The sequence below is a fragment of the Dinoponera quadriceps genome, unplaced genomic scaffold (assembly GCF_001313825.1).
Source record: "Dinoponera quadriceps isolate SergipeBrazil2010 unplaced genomic scaffold, ASM131382v1 scaffold316, whole genome shotgun sequence".
NCBI lineage: Eukaryota > Metazoa > Arthropoda > Insecta > Hymenoptera > Formicidae > Dinoponera > Dinoponera quadriceps.
Window position 1 is genome coordinate 1,093,253 of NW_014554530.1, and position 24,061 is coordinate 1,117,313.

At 45.3% G+C, this 24,061-nt stretch overlaps 1 protein-coding gene across 2 annotated transcripts in view; it reads left to right on the top strand.

Annotated features, from left to right (window-relative positions):
• The first annotated feature begins 675 nt into the window (after window positions 1–675).
• Window positions 676–24,061, top strand: part of LOC106751891 (photoreceptor-specific nuclear receptor-like) — a 35,284-nt gene continuing 11,898 nt past the window's right edge. Inside the window, exons 1-6 of one of the 2 annotated variants that reach the window (XM_014633141.1) lie at window positions 676–1,064; window positions 1,768–1,931; window positions 9,832–10,243; window positions 15,813–15,916; window positions 22,545–22,568; window positions 23,919–24,033. In XM_014633141.1, coding sequence (XP_014488627.1) covers window positions 1,811–1,931; window positions 9,832–10,243; window positions 15,813–15,916; window positions 22,545–22,568; window positions 23,919–24,033 — 776 coding nt within the window. In that variant the 5' untranslated portion in view covers window positions 676–1,064; window positions 1,768–1,810. The remainder of the gene's footprint in view (window positions 1,065–1,767; window positions 1,932–9,831; window positions 10,244–15,812; window positions 15,917–22,544; window positions 22,569–23,918; window positions 24,034–24,061) is intronic. The other variant, XM_014633142.1, reaches the window with a different exon arrangement.

The window sequence follows — 24,061 nt, forward strand, 5'->3', positions numbered from 1 at the left end:
AATCGAACGAGCGATTACGTCGATTCCAACGATGCGATTTTAATAACTTCCGTTTTGACTCGTCGTAATCATGTCGTCGATAATTATCTACCGGTCGACTTTCCCAGTCACCCTCCGAGTAATCGGGCGCAGATCGCCGAGACGATCCAAGCTGAACGAATTTCTGTCGTTCGATCGGCCTTCAGTTAGCTCCTCCGATTAATTCGGAGGAGGGATAAAAAGAGCGCATCGTCACTTTTTATCCGGGCGAACCGGCTCAGCAAAGAGAGAGCCTCGCCGTCGCGTAGCCAACGATCAACAATTGCACGAAGCTCAGGTAGGCGCTACCCCCGGTAGGGGTAGTTCGGTCCAGGCCGCCCAGGGTGGGAGACGTCATCGTAGGGTCGGAGGGGTCGGCGCAAGCGCGTCGTCGCGACGACGGGCGTCGCGGCGAGGCGCCGCATCAAACGTGGAGGCTATAGGTTAAATCCTCCCGCTCCTCGTTTTTGTCGTTTTTCCGGCGTTGCCTCCTGATCCCGCCTTCAAAAGTGCCGACGGACCAATCGGCGTTGCTCGCCCGCTACCTGCGACGGCGGCAACCGCCACGACGACGACGGCGGCAGCAGCGGTGGCGGCGGCGGCGACGACGACGACGTCATCCGCAGGTAACGGCGACTCGCCGTCGAGATCCCGGATCGGGACGCCGCAGACGTCATACGCCAATCCGACATCGACGACGTTCCGCCTGCGCGTCGATCTCGAAAGCGGAACGTCGGTCCTGATAACGCGAAAGTGGTATATCCTCTTCCTCGCAATCAGTCAGTCTCTCTCGCTCGCAGCAACGAGCGGCGTCCTCTTTCTTGCGTTAAGGATCGCGCGATCTGGTCTCTCCACATCTTCGGCTTCCACCGAGGTGGTGTTCGCCGATATTGGGGTGAAGAACCAGGTTACGGATCGTAGATCGAGCCGGCGCTTGGAGGACTACTTGGTGATCGTGCGTCGTGAAGGGTGGAGGAGTCGGTGATCGCGGGAGAAGTGACGTACGTGCCACAGTGCGGCTACGCCGGGAACTGGAATTATCCTAGGTGAGTTCTCGATCGCCTCCGGTGGTCAATCGAATAGTTACGTCATTCTTATTGAAGTTATAATATACCAGTCGCAGAAAGAGAGACTATCTTGGAAATCCAAAATTGCTTGAAATCGGTTTTCTTCCTTCGACAAGCTAAATTCAATCCGAGGTGTACGTCAATGTACGAATTATCGGGATGAACCTTCCCAGGTGGAAGCTGTGTTGGTATTTAAATTAGAACTATATTCATTTTTTTCATTTGTTCAAGTCGCTTGTAATTAACTTTCGCGATAATTAAATTGGACCGAATTACAGAGCTGCTTTATATTATATAATAATTGGAACGGATCCTTACGAGAGACGTCCTCCGTTCTTAAAGATAGTTTGCGCCTACTTAGACGTTCTATAGATTAATAAAAACCTACTTTTTAACTTCTCTTTTCAACATTTAATTCTGCAGATTGAATTTTAACGCCACCTTCGTCATTCTATTTTAACGCTAAAACAGAAGACATCATCAAGTAGGGGTTATATTGCGTTATTAGAATTGAAATTGAACCTATTTTATCATCTTACCTTCTACTATGTTGTAGAATTAAAGGTTTAACATAATTCCGACTGCATTGAAATTGTCGCAGCCGCGCGACGCGCCTATTCAATGGATCGCCCATGAATTTGCGATTAAAGGAAAGGCCTGAGTAAGTGTGTACCGGTTTCAGCACGTTCGACGTCGCCCTGATAACGAATGATCGAGGAGGCACAATGAACGGGGCAGCTACGGTCACGGCCACCGAAGATCATCAGCACCAGCATCAGCAGGCGCAGAATGAAACGAATTCGGAACATCCGCGGAGCCCTACCAGTCCGTTGAGCGTCAGGCACGGTGAGTAAAAGCCGTCTCGCGGTGAGAAAAGTCACAGACCCGTAAGAAACGATACGAGCGTTCGCGGGACACACGTCGAAGAAGTATCCGAAATTTTCGCACCATTGCCGCTCGCTGAAATCTCATCCGGATTTTTGCCTACGGAAGAGACCGGTGAAGCAAGTGACGCGAAAGAAGTCATCGAGTGCAAAATTCTCGCGGATTTACGACGCGACGTTTCCCGATATTTTACAAACGCGTGCCTGTTTCATTTCTCTCGACGTGAGAAAGAAGTTTAACGCTTTAAACAGCTTCAAATCGCACCTTGGAGGTAACTACTTATAGGGAATTTTATTTTGGTCGCGCTGAATAAAATCGAGCGATGCTTAAGATCTCTCTCTCTCTCTCTCTCTCTCTCTCTCGAAATAATGAAGTTATAAAAACGTGGATGCATCGAAACGAGATCTGTGAAGTCGGAGGGAATTACAGCCGTCAGAAAGAGAAAATTGCGACGTGAATGAAGTAAAACGCAAGTAATTAACGTTTGTGCGCTCTCGTGGGAGAACGCGGGATTAATCCCAGCCAGGTGGACATTAACTACCTTACGTCCGACGCCGTCTCGCGACATTTTTCTCGCGTGGCAACGTCACGCATAATGTAACGCGTAATGTAATGCGTGAGCCTGCGTCAACGCGCAACTCCTTTCCCCGCCCGGCACGGCAGGTCAGCCGAGATTTGATTATTCTAATGGCATAATGTCGTTGCCTGCGTGCCACCCTCTTTTTCCACTTATCTCGCCCCACGTCTGCGACTCGTATAAAAGTCCGTCGCGGAGGTGGATTTACGTCCGTCCCGTCCGTTCTTCTCTATTCGGTGCCGACGGACGGGAACGACTCTTCGTGTTCCTCCTTCGAGCCTTCTCGATATCGCCCTCCGAGAAATGTGCGTCACGATATAAGGTCGTCACACTTTCAGTTCTCGTTGCTGCGTTGGCTGGAACATCGCCGAGGAAATCAAAACGCATCGTTCGAACGTGACGTGTTCAGCACGTGCCGGTGAACTTTTCCGCGCTGAGCTTCAGCGTTCAGCCTGTTCGATTGTTGTTAAGATGGAAAGTATTAGGGGTGTCCAAAAGTAATGCCGCTTTTTTTAAGATTGAATAAATATTACCACCTTGTTCGTGGGCGTGATTTGTTATTACATATAACCTATATACTAATTAGATTTATTGACATTTAGTGTACTTATTGGGAAATTTCAAAAGAATTTGAGTGTACCGTTAAGAATGGGAGACCAAAGTGTGGATATCAGACATTTGATGCTTTACGAGTTTCGAAAGAATAACAATGCCACTAGTGCCATTAATCCTATTTATCCTAGTGCCTTGGATATCAGAACGTGTCAGCGTTGCTTGAAAAAATGTTTAAACGGTGATTTCGATCTTTCGAACGGACCAAAATCTGGAAGATCTATTAAATTTGATCTGGTGGTGGCTTATTAATCGAAACATTAATTTTGTCGGAGCATGCCAATGATGAAATTTGTTTGAGTGCAATAAAATTGATTAAACTTGAAGAAGTCTTTTTCTCAGTATATAAGTATTAAAAAGCGACATTATTTATACGGTTATCCCTGATATTGATGAAATATATTTTGACAATTATTATGAGACACGTGTTATTTGACAGGTGAAATTTGGCTCGTAACAGGACAACGTGGGCGGTCCACACGGAGATTAGTCCGGCAGAAAATGCGTTCAACAGTTAACGTCTGTCTGTCTCATCGATCGGCGATTTTTACGAGTCACGGATATAGTTCGATCGTCGCTCTTATCGTTCTTCAACTTCGAATCGCGAATATTTATCCAGTCTTATTTGCCTTGCACGCACCCGGCGGATGCGCCGAATTCTGCTCGCCGGCTTTCTCAGTCATCAATAAATTTTTTTCGTTTATCGACTCGCGCGTGTTGTGACTTAAAACTTTGGCCGCACGGCTTCGAGCTTGAGACAAGCGGAAAGCATGTGTAGCTTCTGCTGTTTTCTTCCTTCGCACGATTGTCGCGGCATTCATTGCGCCCAACCTGTGTACTCACGGTTTGCACAAATACTCCAAAAATAGCTGCGTTTAATACTAATCTTGCCATTATTAAACGTCATTGTTCCTGTCGCTAACTGATTAAAAACACCGAACTTCTCGTGCGGCGGTATTTCGGTTTTAAAACAAAACGTAATCGCGAAATATTTTTATAAGTATTACAAGACACATGTTATTTAATAAATATAGCAACATAAAAACGTGAATGGCTCACGCTGAATAAATGACGAGCCGTCCAAAATTAACCCGGCGCGAAACGTGTGTCAATTGATGATGACGCGAAAGCGAGGTTTGTTTATTTCATTTAATCGCCGTTTTTTATCTTACCTTTTACACGCGCGCGCAAGATATAAATATATATATACATATATATATACATATATAAAAAATAACTTTTTCCCTTCCCCGTGAGACTTGTATTTCTAACAGAGGCTCTTCCATGTGAGTCCTCCAATGCGATAACCGTTATAGTTCCCGCGTCGTTAACGTCCTCCAAGGTATCGTTCTCAATTATAGGTTTAACATTTCTTCCGGAGGAAAGGCAAGAGGAGTGCAAAAAGCGCTCTTTCGACGTACGTGCACACGACGACGTTAACAATCGGCCGAAATTAGCAACGAGAGAGAGAGAGAGAGAGAACGGCTGCACTTTTTTTTATCTTTCCGACTAGCGCAAGCCCTGGTCCCCCCTCCCCCTCCGTTCGCAGCGCGAGCCCCTCTCACTTTTCCCGATGATCCCATAATACGAGGGCGCAGGTGGCACCTTGCCATCCGCCAGCATTGATATGCTAATGAAATTTGACGCCCCTGCTTTTGCGTGCGCGCGCTACTCTCGGCGCGGGTGGCTTATATCGGGTGTGTATTTTGTATCGGACCGTCATTTTTCTCCTCTCGTTTAACCCGGCCCGGCCGACAGATTGCACCGCGACAAGATTTGATTATCCTAATGCCGTAATTTGCGAACGCGTGTGCGTGCGTGCGTACGTGCGTGCACATTCTTGGGCGACGTCTTCTTCGACACCGCTCGACTCGAAGATTGAACGATTGCTCCCCGGTTGACAGGAACACTGTGAAATTTCGTAGATACATTTTAAGATCAAATCAAAATCAACCCTCGACGGAATAATTTCGAGAGAGAAGTATCGTCGTCAGGCAAATCGCGTCAGTTGTCGGATTCATATCTTCAAAAAGGATAATTTGTTTGATACGCAAAAAAGCGCCAGATTCGAGCGAATAATTACTTCGATATTCCTTAGCAAATTCTTACAAGTAAAAACTTGCCAAGGGGTATTTTTACAAGTAAAAATTTCCTAAAGAATGTTGAAGTCATTCAGAAAAATGGTTTTGCAGTCATAGCAAAGATTATCTGGATATGAGAAATTAGCTAAGATGGATAAATGCCTGGCGAAACGCTTCAATGTGACATGTGTGTTGTATATCTAATAGGCGGCAGAAACAGAATTTTTATCTGAACTATTTGTCCAATTCAGCTGCAAGAAAATCTCTCTGTGGAGTCCATCCGGATCCAAGCCAGTCACATTTCTTATTAAAAATTAGTAATAGAAATTAGATTTTCTTATCGCTAAAATGCTGCTGCTGCAAAATTATACGCACCACAGACTATTTTCTAGCAGATACAAAAAATAGCCATGCACTTTATCTGTGACACTTAGAATTCCAGCCGGACCAGCAAAACATTTCCCTTAGCGGTAAATATACTCGAAACCAGTACTTTTTTCTACACTAATAAACATCCGCACTATTGTAATCCGCAGTGATTCGATTAGTTATCGTCAGATAAATCCGTTTTGAAGATAAAATCAACGCGTCGGGACACGCTTGCTAGTAATCGACAAGATTAGGAGGGGTGTATGTTAACGAGATCGAAAAGCCGGTACTCTTATACAAAGTCACGTGAGTTGAATTAATCAGATTGGCACGGTCCCGTTCCGTGATGTGATAACGATCGGGAGATGTGATTTGACAATCGGATTGTGTTTCTCGAGCGACGAGCGTGTTCTCGCGCAGACGAGCGGTGCGAAACTCGAATTTTCGGTAGACCCGCGACATGGAAGAAGAGGAAAATTTCGGCAACAGCGGGGTGTATCCTCTTCTCCCGGCGATGAAATTACCGCTCGATAGCTTCTGACACCTCCCCCACGGCAACCCCAACGATTCCTCCTTCGCGTCCCTGAAGGCTTACGAGGTGGATCGCGGGGACAAACAGTATTTACATCGGGAAATGAGTTTGGAAAAAGCTCAGGAAGTAAGAACGCTCGGATATAAATATTTATGTCAAATGAATAAAGGGAGAGCGCCGACGATCCCGCCGTGGTACGACGACCGTCGCGCGATGGGTCGTCGTACCGCGCGCAAATCTACCCCGACCTTCTCCTGACTCGCGTTGTTTTCTACGACGGGAACAAATACAGGACGTGAATTCAATCGCCGTAGGAGAGTACAAATCTCGCACGAGCGTATCTAAGGCGCGTATTAATAATCGTTACTTGAAACTCGCCACTTAAGTGAAATACTCGTCTATGAGTTTAGATGGAAGTTTTTCGAATCGCGATTGCAAATACGTATATCATGCACGAACGAATTGGAAAACTGCAAATTCAGATTTCGATTATTAATATGAATGTAAGTTAAAGGCACGAGAAAAAAATATTTTCACCGCGCACACCGATTTGTATCGTTGCGATTAACACGTTAATCGCCGTACGGATTTTCGCGGATCGTTCTATAAAGTGTAGATAAAGTTCAAGTAACGAAAATTACTGTAAATCCGCGTACATATTTCCAGATGCATATATTTCTCAACTAGTTTCTTTCACACCTGATTTAATTAGTGATGCTTCGTGCGTAAATTAACGAAATCGCAATGTCGGTCATTAGCGACACCTTCACGACAGTTCGACCAGTCAATTCTCGGCAAATAACCGCCGTGAGGAAAACCGATGGGAGAGAGGAAACATGAGACAAAGGTTACGTCGGTACGTCGCGCGATCGCTCTCATCGTCCGTGTGTACGCGTGCGAGAAAATGCGCCGACGAAAGGTTCGCCCAGGATCGACCAGGATCTATCGAACGAGGAGATGGCGCGTTATGGCCGTGAACATCTGCGCGATGAACGAAATGCGATTTTGCTTCTACGCTCGACTCTTATTAGTCACACACACCGGCGTCCTCAGCGAGGCGCGAGATCTCGCTCGCGAATCGCATTTGTCGGGGTCGCCCCCGAACTCGATCGAAAACTCGTTCCGGCCTCGTTAATGCCGCGGGGTCAGACAGGATCCGCGCGAGAATTACCATACGGATTGACAACGGGACGATATCGAATCAGGGGAAACGCGCGCGGAACTTTGCGTCGCGCGTTCGATCGTCCGAGTACGGCTGTTAGAAGCTGTTAAAGGTCGCGCGTCTTCGACGATCCGGTGAAAATCGCGCGCTCAAAAATTGCCCTCCTCGTCTCACGAAACGTTCGTCCAGGCGGATGGCTTTCGATGACGGCTCGTCTCTCGATGATGTCTTTCAGTGAAAAATCAATCGGACGGCAACATTGGATTGATCCTGCCTCGAAGTATGTCGTCGTGTTCGTTCCTCAAATCTGAACGCTCTCTCGAGGGTCGAGAGAATCAGCCACGAGAGAGGGCTGTCAGCTCGAGACGATATCGATCGTCGATACGAGCGGCGGCGGCGACACAACGGATCGTTTAAATAAACGCGGCTGCGCGCAATTATTTTATGTGCGACGCGACGCTCGGCCACCCTCCTGTTCCGAAATCAATCAAGAACGGAGCGGGGGGATTCTTCGAGCCGCCAGTTGGCCTGCCGGACGCGAGAGATTTCGGGGATTAACCCGAAAGTAACGGCCAGCTGATCGAATCGGGAAAAATGGCATCTCGATCTTTCGTCGCTATCGATAACGAAGCGATCCTGGGAAATTCGCTTACAGTCAGACAAGACATCCCGGCGTCGAGGCGGTCATCCAATTTCCGCGTGTGCACTTTGTGCTTGCGAAAATTTGCCGACGCGTAATTCACACCGATACGTTACTTATTTTCATTTCATACCAAGTAATTATCGTGTGTTCGATAAATAAGCCAATTTGTCGAGTCGTTAAAACGTCGCGGAAGTTTGCAGCGTTCGCAAAACTCGTCGCCTCTCTCGTAGAAAGTCGCTCGCGCGATCGAATCGCTAGAAATATGTAAATGTCACGAGTATAATTCGCGCCCGGCTCCAAATTGGGGCTCGTTATAATTAAAATTATAATTAATAACTACGGATAAAGCGCGCGCGCGGGTAGTAATTTAACAATCGGGCGATATTTTCAATTAAGTCGCGCAGGGATCAAGCTAATATTATTAACGGATCTCAATTTGCATCTCCGCATTCCACGTGCGTGTGTGTGCAAACGATAAATGCGTTTAACGAAAATACGCGAACGCGCCTTGTTTTCGCTCGGTCCGATATAAGGAAATGTCGATTGGGTGTCGAATTGCAATAAATGGGGAGGATGGCCCGTTTCGGACGAGCGCCGCGGACCCATTCAGAGAACGGTGAGGTAAGGACCAGACGCTGCGTCAACAACGCTTCCCATTGAATCGCGGCCGTCGCTCGCAATTGTGCAAAGTCTGGCTACGAGGAAAATAATTCGTGAATGTTGACAACGCTGGCACGTCAACCGGATAATTCGTTTCGCCGCGTCGCGAATTATCTCGGTGTGATTTCCTTCGGTTTCGGAAGTGCAGTCGGCCGGAAAATTTCTCAACGCTCGTGATCATACGTAGCGATACAACAGCCATACATCAAACGACTTTTTATTCCGGCTTTCCTCGTTATCAGCCGCGCGGGTCATTTACCGATAAAGCGCGCTTAATTAATATAGCGCCTTCCCGATGCTTCCTCGATACCCGGCGCGTTATTTTCAGCCAGACTGGCTTGCTACTTGTTAAAAGACCACGACGTGAAGTTAGAGACATTTCGCGTCTCTACAATAGCGCATTTGTCTGTCTGCGGTGTGGTATTTAATCGACCGGGACAAATTTACACTCAATAATTATCGAATGATTACACGATGATATCGTATTTCCTTCTTGCGCGTCGCCTTCAGCCGAAAACAACGTCTTTCCTTTCACCGCAAAATTCTACGACAAATTTGGAAACGTTTCTCGCGTTATTCCAGTAGCTGAGGACATTCTGAAGAAAAATCAAAAATTTTACGCCCACAATACCAGATTGACAATAATTACACTTGAATAATTGCACTACGATATTTATGCCTCTCACTTTTACCTGCGTCGAAATTTTTAATTCTACATCAGGAGTCTTCAAACGGAGAAAACGGAAATAAGTTCCCGCTTGTGGCATCAAAGGAGTGCAATAAGCGCTTCTTTAAAGCTACAAAGGGAATTTAGTCCGGGGGAAAATTTAATTCTACATTAAGTCTTCGAGTGGAGAAAATAACTTGCCATTTGTAGCATCAAAAGAGCGCAATAGAAAACCTTTGAAGATTTAACGTGGAACTAAATAAACTTAACGGGTTTCCGAGTCGAAATTTACGTTAAGTCTTCAAGCGGAGAAAACGAAAATAAGTTGTCGCTTGTAGCATCAAAGAAGCACAATAAGTGCTTTTTTAATGCTACACAGAGAATTTAGTCCTCCAGAGCCGAAATTTTGATTCGACATTAAGTCTTCAAAAAACTCCCTCATTTGTAGCACCAAAGAAGACCTTTGAACGCTCGATTAGAACTGAAATTAGACTTAAGCTAAGAGTAAAATTTCGGGCACGTCGAACGAACGAGAATGACGGAACGTTTGTATTACAGACTCCGGCGAGAGCAGTGTGATCTCCCCGGGCCTGCCGGAACGTTACAGCCCTTTGGGGGCGACTGGGTCGACATCCAGTCACGATCCTTACGCCTCCCGTTCGGTCCAGGAATGCCCGGTGCCACTTTGCAGAGGGATGCCGACGGACTTCCCCCTCGCCCGTTCGCCGTACCTGACCGCGCTCGGGAACGGGCATCCCCATTTGCTGGGTCAGGTGCAGCATCAACAGCAGCAACAGCAGCAGCAACAGCAACCGCAGCAGCCGCAGCACGGTAGCAAGCCGCCGCGCAGCTTGGGGTTGATATGCGTGGTCTGCGGCGATACAAGCTCCGGCAAGCATTACGGAATACTCGCCTGCAACGGCTGCAGCGGCTTCTTCAAGCGAAGTGTCAGGCGAAAGCTGATTTACAGGTGAGTTTAGGGGGTGACACGAATATATCGGTCATCCTACGAGTGACATCTTCGTTCTCTGCGTGTAAGATGGAAGAAGACGTGGCAAAGATCCAGATGATGAATATATTATGAATCAAATTTCAACATTTTTTTCTTTTCATTGAAATTTCGGCTTACAAGTGAATGATTATTTATGGGACGACCGTCTCGGACGCGTGCATGTAAAGGTTGAATATTTAGAAGCTCCTGGTTGGCTTTGCTCGGCAATTTATTTCAGATTAAATATGATCGCTGGGATTGCACACCGTGCACACTGAGAAAAGGACTTCTTCAAGTTTAATCGATTTTATTGCATCCAAACAAATTTCATCATCGGCATGCTCCGAAGAAACGAATGTTTCGATTGATAAGCACGATTGTTGTAGACTTTCCTACGAATACGTAGGAAGATAATTTTCTTATAAAGAAATTACTTGTTCCATTTCACAAATCTATTGCAACCAAATAATATTTTACTTGGTTCAAAAGTATTATTTCAAATAATAGCGTTCTTTCTGAGTTAAGTAACAGAGCTTTCTTGAATGAGACAATCAAATTTTTATCCAAACAAATAATATTTCATACAAGTATATGTTATTTCTGTGAAACAAATTTCAGTGAAAAAATTAGAAACACTAAATCTAAAGAAAGCTTTTTCTCTGTGGGATGAACGAAACGCAGGTTAAAGTAACTTCTTGTTGGACAACGACGGCCCATCTGACGATCGCTCTTCCTTCGATTCTTTCGACCCTCGATGTCAAATCACGATATCTGACAGATCACGGTGTAATAAAGATAATGCGGGATTTCCGACGCAAGGAAGAGAATCCGCCGTGAGGTATCATATGCCGCGACCGGTTAACAATATTCGGCTACGGTCAAACGTCCCTCATACGCGATAGTTCATCGGTGCACTCGTTAACAGTGCCGGCAACTCAATCCCGCGACGCGGGATTGCAAAAAGTTGTAACGCCGAGTATCGGCAGCGCGCACCGCCCGACGCTTTGCATTTCGGTCACGCGCGCACCGAGCCTGTTCATTTTTCAAAGAGCACGTCCGCGGACCACAGAGGGTTAATAGTTTGCGTATCGAGTGTTACGCGTAGCGCACGCGCCTGCGAATCGAGCCGACTCGCGCCCGAGAGGGATCCGATGGAGATGGATGGCCGTTCCCGGGGGACGGTAATAGTTCCTCGAACGAGCACCGCCACCGGCTTTGCCACCGACTCACCGGCGGATACCCGGCTCTCCCGATGGGCGGCTTCGACATTATGCCGTTGTGGCCCTGGCATTTAGGATGAGCCCACTCGACTTGGCCCACATGGCTCCGCTCGACGACGCTTAACTCGATATTAACCCCGAATGATACCCACCCTCTCGAATTTGCGAAGCCGCCGTAAAATCAGAGGGATAATCTCGAGATTCTTTTTTTTTAACGCGACGTGATACGACAATAATTTTAATACTTTAACGCGAGATCTCCGCAGTTTTCGGGCTATTTCGCTCGTGACGACGATTTTGTGATCGAACTTGTTTTCGCGACCTCGCGATCGTCGGCGTGTTTGCTTCAGCATCGACGATCCCCGAGCGGCTCTTTGTTTTCGCAAAAGAAAAAGGGAAAGAGCCGCGGACGCTTATTTGCACAACCCGACCGGATCTGTATTTGTATTTTACCGAAATGTTCACCTTATCAAATGTTTGTTAACGGAAGATCCGCGCGAATCAAGCGAATCCGTCTTACACGGCGAGCGTATTGTAATCTACGCTGTAATTTCCGTGTTTATTATTTTTTCACGGGTGTATGTGCGCGTCTCACCCGGAAAGAACACGTCGCGTGTCGCAATCGAAATGCGGGAACTGAAAAAATCTTTCGGGAGGAAAAACGCAGACGGAAAAATAAAGCGATTCAACGTTCAACGGCTTCGAGGTGTGATACAATCGGTGTTTAACGTTTGGATTCGCGTTGTTCTCCTCGGAATAACAAGATGAATCTCCGCGGTGTTGCGCGGTATTTTTCGCAACATTCGCGAAACTTTTCTACCAAGGGATCCGGGGAACTTATATGGGGGGGAATAATTAATATTAAAAATATTCGCGCACGAGATGAAGGGTCGGCTCGATAGGTGACTGCTGTACAATTTTATCCCCTCGCTCGTGATTGAAATTACCGCGCTTAACATCCATGGCTATCATTCACATGAACGGATGTTTAACGTACAAAAAAGTAGCGAGTCTAATGTTTCAACGTTATTTAATGCGTTACATGATATTTAACATATCGCGCCCTTAGGGTAATGGTGGCACCGTATTTTCAATGACGCATCAAAGGAACACTCATCAATTTATCATTTAGTAAAATTACGTTTGTTTCACTGCCTAAATAATAAATGTCAATTTGACACGGGGTAGACACGATATTACAAATACGAAAATATTTTTATTTCTTATCTTTCTTATTAATGCTATTTTTACGCATTAATTGATCTGACCGAGAGTATGGATAATAGAAAAAGGTATATGAGTGTTTAAATATGTACATATATTTCGAATATCACTATAAGTTATGGACTTTATTGTATTTTTAAGACAGAACGGCCGATAATTCTGAAATTTTTATATGACGTCTCTATATTAATATCGCAGTCTCTCATTAAAAGCCTGAGTGTGCTTTAGAAGAAGTTAAAAATAAGGCATTAATCTCAAAAACACTGCTATAAATAGTACAATTTTCTGTTGCAACGTCAATCGTCATCTAATCGCTCCAATTAGATCATACCGAAATTTACGTATAGCGCAAGTTTCAACGAATTGTTGAAAAAAAAAAATTCACTTTACGCTACTAGTACCTTGAACAAATTGTCACGTTCCGCATGACGAAGCGCAGGAGCGAAGGGGAGAACGCGGTCTTTGTTGTTGTTCGAGTAGCGACATTTGCGCGCGCTTACGCCGAGTTCAAGTGCGAGAGCCCCGCGGGAGTCCCCGTGCGAACATTTCGGCCGTTCTTATCCACGCACGATGCACTTAATTGCATCTAACCGATCCGTGAGGATTTGCGCTAATCCGGCGATTGTGGACGGCGCGGCGCGCCGCGTCGTGGCGCATCGCGTCGGGACGCATCTGTCGCATCTCGTTCCCCTTCGCGGGTAATTGGTTATCTGTGCGGAGGCTCTTCAGTCTTTACCGCGTTACAGCTCGACGGGAGAGGAGAACGCGTTCTCTCTCTCTCTCTCTCTCTCTCTCTCGTCGATTTTATTTTCACGAGCGAGCGATATGTCGTCGTCGTTGTCGTCGTCATCGTCTCGCGTTACAAGAGAGACGCTAAATTCCAAGCTCATCTGGCGGAATCATTCGAACGAAATCGAAATCCTCCGGCCGGGGCGGTCGATTCCGCGCGTTCCGGATTCGTCGTCGTTTATCTCGCGCGTTCTCATCTCATTATCAGACAGTTTTCGCTTGATAATGTTCCTCGGGTACGGCGAGCCGCTGAAGTCACGTCGTCGGATGGAAAAAGACGAGACCGGGCAGGCGCATCGTTCATCGTAACCGGACAACTTCCGAAAGAATAAGGTTCGCGATTAGCGAATTCGACTTCGTTGTGAGCGCCGAAATGAAATCGGAACGACTGCGGCTCACAGTAGCGGGGACGACCTCTTACTCTTAAGGGAGAGATTATATCCCACAATTGAGAGATCAAAAGCAGCGACATCTGATATAAATCCTGCATTTTATATTTAAATACCGTATCGTACACGGAGGAAACAAGTTTTTTGCTGAAACAGCAAATTGTTTGTTAATAGAGTGACAGCAAAGAAATTGGTTGGACGGAAGAAAGAAATTTGCCGTTGCAAAAACTCTCTGTTAGCCCGCCGACAAATCTTGACGAGAGATTTTTCGCCGGACGCTCTCTCTCTTGGAGCCGCTATTAGCGCGATTTGAACAAACGTCAGTCACAAGGAGCCGCCGCGCTATCTTGTCCCGAGGCGGTGAAGGGCCCGCTCGGCGTGGTGCCGCCGCGTCCGCGGGGGGTCCGTCGCGCAAATTGATTTGCGTTCACACCCCAGTGGATCCACAGGATGCAAGCCCAGCCCCTCTCTCTCTCTCTCTCTCTCTATCTGTGCCGTATTCACCCTTCAGAACCACATCATACATTTATTTACGCATCTCTCTGTTCTACGAGCGGCCGGCATTGTTCGCCTCATTGAATTACCGGAAGCATGTGCTGCCGGTTATCACGCCCGTCGATCGCCCTACTTCGCGTTGTGTCGGATGCACTGCGGACGCGCTGAATGCACATTGTTTATTGCCGATGTCGTCGGCGGAGCGGCAGCCTCCTTCCGACCCTTTAGCCGACAGGTCTCTCGTAAACGATCTTTCTCACGTAACATGATGTTATGAATGCTAAGAGGAGGATAAATGACACGTATCGCGCCACGGATCGGGAGGAATTATAAATAATTAGTGCAGAAGGAAAGTGGCCTCCTCGTCGTCGTTAATATTAAAAAAGAGAGAGAGAAGAAAAACATGAAGGTGAGAGTTCATAACGCTTGGACTGATCCGCTTCTTCGACTTACGTCACGTTCGCGGAAGGCGGTCGCCTCCTCACCGCGGAAACCGCCTGTGTGAATGGTTGTCGCTTGATTTTATAGTTTGATGCACTTGTATGCTCTGATAAAGAGACCTTAAGAATAAAAAATGTGTACATAGTGTACGATATATATACGCGAAGCGTATTGTGTATTTTATAAAATTTTAAAAATCATCTCTTTCTTTCTACCTGCTGGTTTTAATTTTAGCCGATTAACAGTTATTTCGCCGATTCACCGCGAGGAATTCGTCGAGGAACTCGGCGAGAGATCGATCGATCCTTGACGACGACGTTTCATCAACGATCGTCGCAGCTCCTGTCCCTCGCGGCGAAATTCAGCCGCACTTGTCCGGGGTGCGCATTCGGGAGATGGTGTTAAATTCGATTACTTTCATTGTTGGACTAACCCGGTTATCCCTCGGAGCTGACTAACGTAAAGAGGCGACCGTCACGTACCTTCTTCTTATCCCTCTTAATCTCGTCCAATCCAGCGTCCCCGCCCGGCCTTAAAGGCGTCCTATTTTCCTTCCTTTATTACGCGGCGCATGATATAAAAATCGCTCGAACGGGAGGATCGGAAAATTGCTCGCGCGATGCGCAATCGTCGGACGAGAATCGAATACTTAACACTGACGCGAGCTTCTCCCGCGTTTCTCAGAACATAGTTTGCTGGTTGCGATGTTCATTGCGGCTGATAGTTGTGTCATCGAGTCGTACGTAACACACGAGCGTGTTATACTAACGCGCGTTTTTTCCCCAAGTTTTTCATACACCTGGTTTTTGCATCTAGCGGGAAAGATTATAAAAGCGAATACTGAAAAGCGAGAGGTCGCGTGTAAAACGGGAGGATCGCGTTTGCGGGAGAAGTTTACGCCAAACTCAACATTCCCGGCGTGTGTTCTTTCTCTCACGCACGCACGGTGTGTCTACGATGAATTACATGAGCATGAATTTTGGTACGCAGATGTCAAGCCGGTACTGGGAGGTGCGTCGTCGACAAGGCGCATCGGAATCAATGCCAAGCCTGCCGGCTGAAGAAGTGCATGCAGATGGGGATGAACAAAGATGGTAAGTGGTGGCCAAGTAAAACTCGAGGCGCGAAATCGAAATATTCAGAAACGACCGCAGCGCCGAAGAATCAGACGATCGGGAACGTAGCGCGGAATGAGAGAAAACAAATATCACGAAAGAATGCGGCGAAAATCCATACGGTGAACGTTTTGGCCGCACAAATTGCGAGAAGTCGCGACGTTTACTGATTAATTGGATCTCGTTTCTGATTTCTAAGCGCCGATCGTTCGGTGGACGCGAAGCGCAGCGTTATCCTGCTGCGGGCACGAAATAACGAGCGAAATGACGAATAAGATTGCAAACCGTGCAAACTCGGAAAGGCCGTCCGATAAATTCCGCGTATCGACGTTCGCGCTCTCTCTCCCCGGATAAAATCGCCGATGGTGATTCGGCGTTGTCGCGCGCGATTCAATCGGAAGGATCTGCACGGATACATCGAGTTCGGCAATAAGAAAGTTATCAGGGGGAGGAAGACGGAGACAGGTGCGCGTCTCGTCCGGGTGGTATTAAGAGTTGAATCGGCGGAGGCACTTCCGCTCCGCTCGTGCAGGGCTCGCCCCGCCTTTATCCAGTTATTTATGTCGCGAACATAAAGGGCCCTCCGAATTCCGCCTACCCGGCGCTGATTGATTCCGGCCGTAACCCACAAAAACGGATAATCCGCCAGATCCATAACTCCTATTCGGCGACAATGTCTTTCGGAACTCGCGATGGGATCCGATATCCTCGCGGCGACGGTGATCGACGCGAGGCGATACCTACGCGTCGCGCCCTGATCGATTGATACACTGCTTCCTTCTGTACCGCCGAGAAAAATCCCGGACGAAACTCGATCGAAATTGAGTCCCACCTCGGGCGGAAGTACGGCGTGATCAATCGGAGAAAATGAGGTGGACGCGAGAGATCGCTCCCGCGTCGCAGAGATCAAGCGTGGCCGTCGCATTGAAGATGCGCGCGATCGAATTTTAATTGTCGTCGCGATTTATACAGAGAAAGATAATTCGATGACGGGGCAAATTTTATGCCGTCGCAGCAAAACCTATCATAATGGTTATCATAATGAACGTAACAAAAGCAATCTGTTAAGAATATTAATTGTCCCTCGCTGGATTATTTTGCTGTAAAACCAAGTAACAAATGCAGGAAAACGCTATTTTGTTCGAAACAAATTAACCTGTCCTAAGGACAGATTCATTCTAGATCTTCCAGCTTGGCAAGAAAACGCTTCATGTTCTAGTTATGAATAATTCGCTAATTCGGTCATGTCGACCAAATTTTACTAACGTCGTAACAAACGTGCATTAGCAGCGACGTGGTTTCGCTGCAACACGAGACAGTTCTCCCCGTGAGCAAGCACAAGAGAGAAGCAGCAAGCATTCTTCTTTTTCGCTGAGATAGCGCTAAATTCGAATCAAAGAGGAAGGGGAAATCGAAGATACCCGGCGGATAAATTCTCGCATTTCCTCGGGAGGATGACCGGAATAATTACAACGAGAGCCGCATTAGCGCGCGCGCGCGCGGAAGACACGTTTTCGTGTGACGAAAGGAGGAGGACTCGTGGCGTCCGCCGCGCTTTAATGGACGCGCGATTAGGGCACTTCATTGCCGCCGGCGTGTAACGCCGGGCGCAATTTTTCCCGGCTTCCCTTTTAGCGGCCCGGGCGCGCGGTAATTTCGTAATAATAAAAAGCGTGCCGGCTCGCTTTACCTCCGGCTTGTGCGGCCTGCTGGGCGGCTTAATGGGGGTTCCTCTTGCTTCGTCGGGCCTCCGTTTCTTCTCTCCCCTTTCGCCGCCGCCCCCGTCGCTGCGTCTCTCGCGCCAGAGGAGATAAACGTCCTCGTGCATTTTGTTTCTGTTTAATTTGCATGCACCTCGCTGCGAGAGGCCGGTCTGCTTTTTGTCTCCCCTTTCCTCGACTTCTTTCCCCGCTCGTTTAACCGACGAGCGCCCGTTTGCTCACTGACGCGTACGCCTAGGATTCTCCGCCGTTATTTTTACTTGATCCTTCATTTGAACGAAGCGGTCTTCTTCACGAAGAGCTGAGAATCGGCGTAATTCTCGAGGCATTGTCATTCGCAAATCTCTCGTCGATGATCGAATTAGTGCGGCCGGTTAGTGAGTTTTGCACAGCGCGGTGGAACGTCGTATCCTTCGATAGACCACGAATTCTCAATGCAATGACGAGATGTGTTTAACCCTTTCGCCTCATTGAGAGGAGACTCGTACGTGTGTTCCAGAGAGAAATTTATTGATTTAAGAAATATAATTAAAGAAATCAAATGAATTATTACTAATATTATTACCTGAAGTAACTTGTAATTTTACAAACAAAGTAATCAATAGGGTAATTAATTTATAAACAAGTTACTATTAAACATTTTAATATTCTCAATCGTTACAAAAGTACACAAGGGAGTTAAAGAGGATTTCTTTTGTTTTCCGTGGCCTCTCGATATCGCCTCGAGCGATCGAGAGATCGGTAAGCGAGTAAGTCGCCGATTGTTCACACCGACAATCATTGAAAGCACTCTCTCGCCACCGTTCCCATTGTTACCCGTCCGTATCCGCCCTTGTAGAGATTCCTCGCGCCGGGACGCGCCCGTTGCAGCGGACTGTTTCTCTCATTTGCATCGTGGTCGCTCCGCGGGAGAGCACCCTTTCGCGCGTCATCCTTCATCCTCTCTGTCTCCTCGCTCGCCGGCGACGTCGCGAGCGAAGGGGACGGGTTTCCGCATCGGGCGGTCGGCCGCACGTTGCATACGTTTATTTCCTCCAATTAACCCTTCGGGATTCGCCGAGGGCCACGCGACCGTCGCTAACGACCGCAGTGTTTACGACGACGATGAAGAGAACGAGCGCCGCCGGCCGTTCCGAGGCTGCGTAGCGCTGCGGCGAACCGCACGAGCGTGTACTCCCAATGGCTCGTGCTGACAAAAACGCGCTGACTTTAACCCGCCTAAATCGTTTATTTATCTATACGAGATATTTACAAAGAGGGCCGCGCTACAACCATCCTTGGATACTCGTCCGAAGATACGCTAGGTAATTTAAGGTCTGTCTCAATAAAGAAGAAACACGTTTCTTTGGATTTGATAAAATGTCTTCAGTCGAAGCGAATTTGTCTTTCGGGATGGAGCGAACGAATGAATTGAAAACATTGATTGATTGAGTCGAAACCTTTTTTCCTCGCGAGAGTACTCGTCAGTTGCCCGATAGATGGACTAAAATCATCGAAAATAATGGAAACTAATTCGAATATTAAACTTATACTTGACTTTTTGTAAAGAAAGTTTTTAAATTTCATGAAGAAAAAGGCATCGAATCCATTTCTACATCTAATATATTAAACAAAGCCGACTCGCGAACAAACGCGTATACTAAATCTAAAAGAAACCTTTTTCTCTATATACGTGAGCAAAATTCCGATTTCTTGCCAAGTGAGCCATATTAGAAATCTGATTTATTTGAACCCACTTGCGAAGAAATGAGGCGTGCCATACGACAAGGGTGAGCTCATCGCGATAGACACAGCTGATGTACATTCTACGTTACCGTAATTTTAAAATAAAAATCCTCGAGATAAAATGCATTTATTGACACAGCTTAAAATCTAGCAAAGTTTTGCCGTTTTATATGCATCTCAATGTTCGGCTTGCCTCTCTTTGAAACTTTGGACACTTTAATCTTCAAAATATCTTTTCCATAAGAAATGACAGCCTCGTGTTTGTGCGAAACGCCCGAAGTAAAATGAAATGTTATATAATAAATTTGGAAAATTTCCAGGAAAAAATGCGACTCTTCTCGAACGCGCGTGTGATTACCGGAAAAAAACCATATAAAGAAACCAAAAAGTGTTCGTCTGTATTTTTAATGATATTTAGATTTAATATCGTCCGGGGGAAAAATTTGACGAGTCCTTTTCAAATGTCAGACGGTTTAATTGTAAAACGCAATTACGCGACCTGAATTGAAAACATTCACGCAATCAAAAGAAATTGCGGCAGATTTCTCAAAAGGAAAAAGAAGAAAAAATGCTCAGTATTATACCGCACACGCGCGTAATATAAACAAATTACCCCAACAACTGATCTGCATCTCATTGGGACACCGAAGGAAACGACGGATCCTGCTGATTTTGCGAAAGTCCTAGAGACACGGCCATATTGTATTCATAAATAGGAACCGCCGTCGCGTCGCGGTCGTCATCAGCCTTTTCTCCACTCCGCTCCTGCCGCACCGACCGACAGTAAATGAAACCACCCTCGGGTGGTCGGCTGTGTGTATCGCGCATCGCGCAAACAATAAGCTCCGGGCAGGCTCCTGCGTGCCCGTTATATCCACGCGTGTCAGACGCAGGCCGCCGGCGTGACATAACGTGGCGTTACGTGAGTTTGACGAGAGGGCGGCAGACAACTGTTCCCGTTTCCCCCGGCGGATCCTCCGACTAATATTTCAATAATATTTCAATCATCCGCGAATTCGACGGCGCCGACGAGAACACGGAGCAGCTCCCCCCATTGTTCGCCGCAGCAGCGTCGGACAGCCGTGCCGGCCGTTTCCAATATATATATATCCCTCCGCTTCCGCCCGAGATTCGGTCGTTTTTCCGAAAAAAAATGAAAAGCGGAATTGAAAAAAAAATCAGAACCGAGCGACGCGATGAATATGCATCGTAGGAGCTTTACCGCGCTTTGATTCTTCTCGTTACCGATCAGTCGGAAAAAGCACTCGGTTTTTAGCGAGATACGAGAGAGCCTCATCAACCAACACCGACGCAATTCCTTTATTCGCTTCGTGTCGCGCGATATGCTTGATACAGAGAATCAGAAAAATGGTTTTGCAGTCACAACAGAAATTATCCAGATACGAGAAATTAGTTAAGACGGATAAAGCGAACACTTCAATGTCACGTTGATGTCGAATCAGTGTAAAAACAGAATTTTTATCTGAACCATTTGTCTATGGAGCCCATTCGGATTCAGGTCGGTCAGATTTATTATTAAAAATGAGTAACAGCACCTAAATTTTCTTGTAGCGTATATTGGCTAGAATGCTGCTGGTGTAAATTATAAGTATCACAAATAATTTTCTAGCAGATACAAAAAATAGCGATACATTTTACCTGTGACATTTAGAATTCCAGCTGGGTCGGCAAAACATTTCCCTGAGTGGCGAGAATATGGCGTTCGACATTGCATCGCGAATTATAGTGAAAGATTAGGTGTGGACGAGCGCACGCAGCGTGTCGCGTCGAAAATTGCGCGAATTATGCGGAAACGCACATTCGAAATGTTTCGTGTAAAAAAAACGCGGAAGAGGAGGGATGAGATCGAACAGGAGGGTACGGATACGTCATCACGCGAGAATAATTCACGTGAGCGACGCGAAATATCGCGCTATTTGCGGACAATCGCGATGCAAGTTCTTGTCGTGACTTATCGTCGCTGAGGATTGCTCGGCGAGTGATGAAGGTGCAATGATTCATCGATCCGAGAGCGCAGAAGGAAATTTTCGACCGTTGCACCTGCGTAAACATTCAGCCATTCGCCGCGCAGCGTTAAAAATATCAAATCTACCTCAACCTACCTCAACCTACTTCAATGAGCTTCGATTAGGAATGACTTGCGATCGCGAATAACAAAGATCAAAACGCATCAAAGTGTGTAATCGCTCCTCCACACATGAATTATTAAATTACAGGAAAATACCTGAATTTTTGGTGTAGAAGTCTTAGGATTGTCATCGTGAGACCGTTTTTCAGATCTGTTCGTTTCATTCTGCGTTCGTATTCATTTCATGCAGAAATACGAGTAGTTAGAAATTATAACAGTACACGGAAAAAAATTAAGTATCAATTCAAGACTTATATATTCCAATGGACGCAATCGTTGTTTCATGTATAAGCAAGGATATATTATCTTCTTACAAAAATTTAATATTCTTGAATTTCAATAATATCATATTATTGCAAGATTACGATAGTCCACTACAGATCACAATATGATTCTTCTGAAAGTAATACATCTTGTTGTAACGCTTAAAAAATTGATAAATGTGTTATTTCGAATAACTCTATATTTGAATCAATGTACGGTAATTTTCTTCCAACAATATGAACGTTTTCGCTTCAAAATACGAATCCGGTCTTATATTTAAGACCGTCTTAGGTTAGGTTCATCTTCAGATACTTTGTAGCCAATGAAGCCACCCGTATAGTATCTGAAGATACTCTTAAGATAATCTTAAATATAAAACCTGGCTCTTATAAAAGTTGGAGAAAATCCGGAAGCCGGAGTTGCCGGAAGGATTCTTTTGCTTGCTTAATGTCTGCTCTTACCACTGAGCTATCTAGGTCTCTGCTTCGATATACTCTTTTTTGTCCTCTTATTGCCTCAATTTGGAAATACGACAAAGAAATTGTTGTTATAAAAACTTCCAATAATCTAAATTTAATATTATAAACTGCCTTCTCCAAAAATAAGATATATTCAGATAAAAATAATTTAATTTCAAGTTAAAGAAATTATAATTCTTGATTTGAAGATATCGTTCTTTTCTGTCCAATATTCTTTACTTTCAATTCAAGAAAATTATTCTTGAATAACGGGAATATTATATTTTTAGTGGGACTATATGGAATTTCTTCGTGTAAGCAAGTTTTATCTATTCAACACTATATAATCTTATTTCAACATGTACATGTTGAGAATACGGATCTTTTCAAAATAAGAATATTCTTTTTTTCCGTGTACTTGAGGTCGCATCTTTTGTGATACTGTAAACGGCGTATCCTAAGAGGATCCTGGAATCGTTCTGTAAATTTGTTATTAATCGAAACATTAGTTTCTTTGAAGTACGTCAATGATGCAATTTGTTTGGATGCAATAAAATTTATTACATTTGAAGAAATCTTTTTCTCAGTAGAGAATTAAAAGTCCTCTTGTACAATTACAATACACAATGTCAATATAAGCGAGGACGGTTGATCTTATTCGAGAAAAAAGTTAGCAAATTATACAACTTTTTTTCGTTTTTCGAACAAAGTCAATCGCCTACATTAACGTGTATGTTCTAATTTTGCCAAAGAACTTTTAATTTTGTATAATCAGAAACGAGTGTAATACCAATAAAGAGCCAAAAGGTTCCTCAAATACATTCAGTGAAATAGATGGCTGAAATCACATTAAAGATCTCGATGAGCTGAAAACAAATATATAGTAGGAAGTTGAAGGTCACCAATAAATTCTACAACTGTTAAAATATGAAATGAAATTAAAATTCAATTCGTTTAGCTCAATTCAACAATTTAGAAAAATAAAATTAAAATATTGCTATTCACCGAAAAATGGAGACTGCTTCAGGCTGCTTTATCTCTAAATTATCTCTTCTGTTGTCATGTTGACTTTCAACTTTTGTTCATACATTCCTAAAATTACTTTTCACAAAATGTATAAATTGCATATACTTTATAAATAAAACGATATTAATAACACTTTAATAAATCAAGAACCATTTAGACTTTGGAGCTTTGGGAATTCTGTATTTCCGGAACGAAAAGCCGGATCAACTTGTAACCTGTATATTTGTTTTCAGCTTATCGAGATCTTTAATTTGATACTCATCTATTTCACTGAATGGATTTGGGGACTATAGCTCATACACAATTGGCCGAACTCTTTGCGATAAAATAGGACGACTCCAAGATCCTCTTAACTCTTTATCGAGTCTATCTCGACAAAGCGTTTCGTTCCAGCCGATCCTACAAATTAATTTGGATGTATACATTGATACTGTACTCTCAGTATATAACTATATATTACTATAAAAATATATTACGTTGCGTTAATTAAATGCTGAAATGCTGAAGCAAACGCAGGCTACGCGGATACTGTCGCGAAGCTGACTGAATTTTTACAGATCGGCTGGAAAGAAATGTCGAAGATAATAACTCTCACCGCAAAGAGTTAATAAACATCCTCAAAAATCGCGACATTGCAGCTGTCCAGAATGAACGCCAGCCGAGAAACACTGCCACCATTAGACCAGAAGCACTCGTCGAGATGGACCAAGAACGGGCGTTGCGCGAAGCAGCCGTCGCCGTAGGCGTTTTCGGGTGAGTGATCATCCGTTTTTCGCTTGTA